Source organism: Arachis duranensis, chromosome 9 (assembly GCF_000817695.3).
Source record: "Arachis duranensis cultivar V14167 chromosome 9, aradu.V14167.gnm2.J7QH, whole genome shotgun sequence".
Classification (NCBI taxonomy): domain Eukaryota; kingdom Viridiplantae; phylum Streptophyta; class Magnoliopsida; order Fabales; family Fabaceae; genus Arachis; species Arachis duranensis.
Window position 1 is genome coordinate 86938447 of NC_029780.3, and position 6756 is coordinate 86945202.

At 35.8% G+C, this 6756-nt stretch overlaps 1 protein-coding gene across 1 annotated transcript; it reads left to right on the forward strand.

Moving 5' to 3' along the window:
• Nucleotides 1–747: 747 nt before the first annotated feature.
• Nucleotides 748–6420, forward strand: LOC107466105 (pyruvate kinase isozyme A, chloroplastic). The gene is made up of 6 exons (XM_016085079.3): nucleotides 748–1290; nucleotides 2305–2395; nucleotides 2516–2709; nucleotides 3913–4034; nucleotides 4626–5104; nucleotides 5749–6420. The coding sequence occupies exons 1-6, from the start codon at nucleotides 748–750 to the stop codon at nucleotides 6048–6050; spliced, it is 1731 nt and encodes a 576-aa protein (XP_015940565.1). The 3' UTR covers nucleotides 6051–6420.
• Nucleotides 6421–6756: the final 336 nt, after the last annotated feature.

Below are 6756 nucleotides of genomic sequence, written 5' to 3' on the forward strand. Positions count from 1 at the left end.
TGCCAAAATAAAAGTAACCACTAAAACTTTTTGAAATTGAACCTAAATTGTTTCTTCCAAGAGCTTAAGTAATTCAATTAGAAATATACAAAAAATTTTATATCCAATATTTACATCGAACTTGTTCATCTCTACAAACATTTCTAGCAAGAGTAGTTTTTTCTAAGGCACCAATTTTAGAAATGCCGACAACCCAGAATCAAACAAGGAAAAAGAGCGCCTAAGAGAGAAAAGGAGAATCGCAACGTGCTAGAGACAGAGGAATAAAGATTTGCGTCACGTCAGAGAGAGAGAGGAAAGGAGAATCGGATGTTCCTCTTTGAATTTGGATCCTCTAACATTTGAATTTTTACTTTAGAGAGTAAAGTTTGATCTCTCACACTTGAATGATTTCTCTTTCATATTTTCTCTTAGTCCCACCTATAAAATAAATAGTGAGAGATCACACTTCTCTCTCTAAAGTGAAATTCAAAATTTAGAAGATTCAAATCCTTCATTTTTCTAGCTTCTCTATATTTACAAGAATTTAATTTTAAAGTATTAATAATGATTTTACATAATTGGCTGATTATAATTTTTTTCGATAACTATTTACGTAATCAAAATAAAAAATAATTATTTTTATTAATATATTATTAATGCATATGTAAACATAAATCGTTTATTAAAATTAAATTCTTTTTACAAGAGAATATTCACCGTGGAACACAGTAATTAGTCCCTAGCTGGAGTGCTGGAGTTTGTAACATGGATAAAATACCCAAAGAAACAGTGAATTTGAGGCATTGGATAAACAACAAAGTTACAAATCACAAATGCCAAACTCCCCTCCACACCACTCCCCACCTCTCCCTCCTCCCCCGCCGCTCTCCCCACCTCCAATTCTCCCTCCGCGCCTCCTCCGACCCCTCCGTCATCGTCTCCGACAGCAATGGCGTCGCAATGTCCCCCTCCTCCGGCACCTCCGATCTGAGCTCGATCGAGGGGGACGCCGTGACGGAGGCAGAGCTCCGGGAGAACGGGTTCCGAAGCACGCGGAGGACGAAGATAGTGTGCACCATTGGGCCCGCGACGTGCGGTTTCTCGGAGCTTGAGGCTCTGGCGGTTGGGGGAATGAACGTGGCGAGGATCAACATGTGCCACGGCACGAGGGAGTGGCACAAGGAGGTCATCGATCGCGTCAGGAGGCTCAACCACGAGAAAGGCTTCGCCGTCGCCATCATGATGGACACTGAAGGCAGCGAGATTCACATGGGTGATCTTGGTGGTGCTTCCTCTGCTAAAGCTGAGGTTTATATCTTTATATCTTTTGCATGGTTCTACTTCTTCTGTTAGCGAGTTCTTACTTAAAAAACAAAAAGAATGTTTTTTTTATTACCTATTTGTTATTTTATTCTTTTGATTAATCACAATTGTGGGTTACATTGTACTCCCCCATGTCCAAAGGAAACTCCCCCTTTGTATTAGGAAGGAATTTAAATCCTAAAGAAAATGATTTCTGTACTGAAAGATCGCTTTCAAAAGGAAAAAAAAAATGTTTTTTTTTTAACTCCTGAATGGAAGTTGATATGAATAATTTATCTGGAAAGCGATATCTTTTTGGAAAGAGTTTCAAAATGATTCATATGAGCATGTTTTGTGCCTCTATATGTAAACTCTGCATAGTGTGGGTGCAAATTATACTGATTATCTTTGCATTCCTGTGTGCAAAAATTGATAGAATGTTAAAAGGTCAATTGTTTCAAAAAATCATTGTTCTTCTGGAATTTATTTTATTATAATTATTAGTTTTTTTAGTTAGAAGATATCACTTTTTATCAACTTAGTCTTAGAGAAATGTACCCTTAATCTCTTTGACTGCTTTTCTGGACAATTGTTGGAAGCTTTTCTCAAGCTATTTTGCAGTATTATTAAATAATTATCATATTATACTTCCACAATGGGTTGGTCTTGCTGGTAAATAACCTTCATTCCAAATACAAAGTTAAATCCAAGAGAAACATCTTTTGCTGCGAGATTATATAAGGCTCATGTTCTTCTTGTTGAAAGAACATTAGTCCTGTAGACAATTTATCAACATTACAATGTGTGTATAAATTACTTAGTCAGAAAAGTAATGCCATATAAATTACTCGTCTGTCTTGTAAAGTTTCAGGGTTAATACTTTTTTTTCTCAACATTACAATGTGTGTAATTTGTGCAGCTTTGATTAATGCAAACTTAAACAGTTTCATAAACCTTGTTGTTTATGGATCTACTTCAAATGATGAGTTGTTGTCGTGTGCTTTGAATATTCTCGTGCAGGATGGTGAGGTATGGACTTTCAGTGTAAGAGCCTTTAATTCAACTCTTCCGGAACACACCATCAATGTGAACTACGATGGTTTTGCTGAAGGTTAATATTTCTGAATAAACTCTATACATTTAGTTTCTTTTGAGGAATTGTGTTTCTGGTTTTATTTGTCAACTGCTGCTGAAGTTGTTAGTTCATTCCTTCTAAAATATGATCTACCAGATGTTAGAGTGGGCGATGAACTTGTAGTTGATGGAGGAATGGTTAGGTTTGAGGTGATCGAAAAGATAGGCCCAGATGTCAAGTGCCTTTGTACAGATCCTGGGCTGTTGCTGCCAAGAGCCAATTTGACATTCTGGAGGAATGGCAGTCTAGTACGTGAAAGGAATGCCATGCTACCGACAATTTCTTCAAAGGTTCTCAATTCTTCAGCCTTCTCACATTGGTTGTTTTACTTATTTGCTTGGTTTTAATCGGAATGATGGAAAAACACATGGTTCATGGAATAAGAACACTTATATAATTATATTATTCACATTCACGGTTGGAAAGCAGCAAGTGGATATAGTTCTGTCGAAGTTTTGCAACTATTACTTTAGGAAGACCATACAAAATTTTGATGTTTGTTTGGCTAATTGACCCAGACAATAAAAGTCTTCAAATTGTTTGCTGACTCTCTAATTTATAAAAGGGTTCAAATTCTAATATTGTTAGTGATAGAGTTCTTTTCCTTTGATCTGTTCCATAACTCCATAAGATAGATATCAATTCCACTCCTTGAACGCTTCAGCTCTTGCCTGGATAACTTTCTTATTGGTATCTTCTGAGCTACTTGCCACTTGTATAATTTTCAGCAGTTTACAAGAATGAAATATTTTGAGCGCTTAAAGTAATCTTATTATAACCTTCTCCTAAGAAATTTTTGTTGTACCACTGTGATTCTTTAATATAGTTATGCTTGTCTTTTTGCATATATGAGTAGCATTAATTTTAATTAAGTAGCTAGAATTTGTTCCCTTGTCTTGACTTATATATGAAGTTATGATCATCCAATTCTTATTCCTGCACTACTTTTCTTCCCATTTTTTTTTCTTAGTTCAAAAATTTATTCTAGAGCATTTGAAAATATATTACAATTTGGTTGTGATGATTATAAGTGTATTGATAAGTCGGTTTCTTTTTCTATAGGGGGTTTTCAAAATTGATTATTTCCTTAAAATTAATCAAATTCAACTGCTCCACAAGATCAAATTGACTAGTGAATGCTACATGGCACTACTACTCCCCATATAACATAAGCCTTGAAGGAAACATGTTCACTGTGGTTAGGTTGATATCTATTCAAGTTAATTAGAAAGTGGTGCTTAAGGTCATAGTAACTTTGAACCATGTGATGCACATGCTGCTGGGAAATGGTTTACAATGATGCATTGTGTGGTGGGATCTACAATTCTACATTTCCATTATCATATTTTTCTTTAGGTTTTATGATTTTAACTGTATATATTGAATTTCAGATTATTGGATTTTTCATGATAAATTTCCTCGGATCAGAAAGTCTCCATACCTATTTATATTAATTTTCATTTTTCTAATTCGTCACGATTTTTGATGTCCAGGATTGGTTAGACATTGATTTTGGTATTGCTGAGGGCGTTGATTTTATTGCTATTTCATTTGTCAAGTCTGCTGAAGTTATTAAGCATCTTAAAAGTTATATTGCTGCACGATCTCGTGATAGGTATGTATTGAGAAAATTTTAAACCTGATACAAATGTATATTATTATCGTATACAAGTGACAAGTAGGATATCACTTATTTACCTGTTTGGGTTTCTTTTACCTTCGGTCTTTGGGTGACAAAATGATTTTATTGTTGTTTGTGCTTTACTTCTCTTTGTCTTAGGGATAGCTGTGAACTACATTTCATAAAATGTTTGAGAAAAAGAAAAATGAAAAAGAGCTATTGATCTCATCCAATACTTAATGTCATACTTGCAGGCTTGCAGTGTGTATCTGCATATTTTAATATCAAACATGTGGGGGATTTATTCTGTCTATGTAATTGAATATTACAGTTGTTCAACTAAAAGAGAGAGTGATTTTATTTACGGGTGTATAAAATTAATGCAAAGCTTGGACAGAAACAAGGATTTTTAGACTGTTTCCGTTAGAATAGGATATCACATTTTTGTGAAGTTACACCAGCAAGTAGGTAGAAGATTGTTTATGTCTGCGTGCACGTGCAATGTGCTCTCATTGCCTCATCCACTGTTTAGTTTTTGACTTTCATACAATGTGGAATGTGCTAAACTTGGCCTTATCAATGCAGCGATATTTCTGTCATTGCAAAGATAGAAAGCACAGATTCGCTGAAGAACTTGGAGGAGATCATTCAAGCATCTGATGGAGCTATGGTGGCACGAGGAGACTTGGGTGCCCAAATACCCTTAGAACAGGTTCCGGCTGCCCAACAGAGGATTGTTCAACTTTGCAGGCAGATGAATAAGCCTGTCATTGTTGCCTCTCAACTACTTGAATCCATGATTGAGTACCCTACACCTACGAGAGCTGAAGTAGCAGATGTTTCTGAAGCAGTCCGACAACGCGCTGATGCATTGATGCTTTCTGGTGAGTCGGCCATGGGACAGTATCCTGAGAAGGCTTTAACTGTTTTAAGGAGTGTTAGCTTGAGAATTGAAAAGTGGTGGAGGGAAGAGAAACGCTATGAAGCTATGATACTTCCCTCAGTTGGGAATTCATTTGCAGAAAAAATATCTGAGGAGATCTGCATTTCTGCTGCAAAAATGGGTAAGTAATCTTCAAATCTTGACTCTCGCTGTTTGTTGGTTTTCATTATCTTGTCCCTGCATTATGTGTGATTTGTCAATACTGCATATTTGATTGATCTGTAGCATCAGCATATACTGTCTAAGGTTGAAAAAATACTGTAGGGTATCATATTATGGCCTCCGTTTTCAAATAGTTGCTCACAATTTTGTTTTTCACAAGGAAATGTAGGTCATACTTCTTTTTTCTCCTTCCAGTTATATCCCAAGAGCTGATAGTAGTGCAGGACAAAGAATAGATAGATAATTAGAAATGAAGAGGAAGTACTGATGGTTATTTATTAATACAACTAGATTTCTGTAATGTATAGACTTTTCTAATCATGTCCTTAAACCCTGAGCATATTTTATGCTGAAATTTGAGAACGGAGACTGTAATATCCAATTGGTATATTTGATAAGGTGACAATGACCCTATAACCATGCTATTGTGGCTTTAAGAATATTAATGCTTAAAGTGACTCATGCTGATAGCACTTTTGGATAATTCATCACTGTTGTCTTCTACAGCCCTTGCTGTGTTCTTGACATTATTTGATTTAGTAAGGATCTTTTCGCCTTAGATTGCGTAATACGAATCTTAATTTGGGTTTTATTTTTTTGCAGCCAATAATTTAGAGGTGGATGCTCTTTTTGTTTACACGAAGACTGGGCACATGGCATCTTTGTTATCACGCTGCCGCCCTGATTGCCCAATATTTGCTTTTACTACCACAACATCCGTGCGAAGGCGTCTGAACCTCCAGTGGGGCCTGATACCTTTCCGGCTGAGCTTCTCCGATGATATGGAGAGCAATCTCAATAAAACCTTTTCGTTGCTTAAGGCCAGAAATCTGATCAAATCAGGCGACCTTGTTATCGCTGTCTCGGATATGTTCCAGTCAATACAAGTTATGAATGTTCCTTAAGAACTCCGAAACAACGCTTCTCTCAACATTTCCTGTTTATATTTCTATGTCGTCCCGAATTCAAAAACTTGTGATGCTGCTATAGAGGTCTGATATGGGAGCAGAAGCAACATGCAGTGAAATTCAATTGTGTTTTATGTCATTTTAATAATGAGCTTGGATTAGTGTTTCAAAAGAGTGCAACCAAAAACTTGGGAGAATTTTGTGCTTTTTTGCTTAGTTGAGTTATATTGCAGTGCATGTAGAGAGCAATATTTTACCCTTGTAAGGAACCTGAAGTTTTTGTATGATTGTATCTAATGTTATAGTTACACTGTAGCATTGCATAATTAATAAATATTTCACTGTTGCCACTGTGGGCCTTGTCAGATATGCTCATTGTTTTCATGAATCACATGAATCATACAATCATATGTTATGGCCAATTGCTTTGGTTGCTTCACATAACAATGGATTTTGGTAATTGTGATTGAAGAATGTAAGCATTCTATTGTTGATTGAGGAAGGGAAATAAAGTGTGTTAGCAAAGCAATATTCTTTGTTGTTCACGTATACTTTATTTATTTTCTTTTTATTTGGTTACTTGAGGGATAAAGCATGAAGAATGCACGGCACAATGTCATCAAGTGATTGAAGCATTAGCTAATATTTCATATTTGTATGGCATTTATTCTTGGATGAAATAAGTAATAAAGAGCTTGAATTT

Bases quoted from the DNA above. Each gene is read 5' to 3' on its own strand.
- LOC107466105 (XM_016085079.3), top strand. From the start codon at position 748: ATGGATAAAATACCCAAAGAAACAGTGAATTTGAGGCATTGGATAAAC. The intron at 4,035-4,625 runs GTATGTATTGAG...TTATCAATGCAG, and splicing joins GCTGCACGATCTCGTGATAG to CGATATTTCTGTCATTGCAA. The intron at 5,105-5,748 runs GTAAGTAATCTT...ATTTTTTTGCAG, and splicing joins CATTTCTGCTGCAAAAATGG to CCAATAATTTAGAGGTGGAT.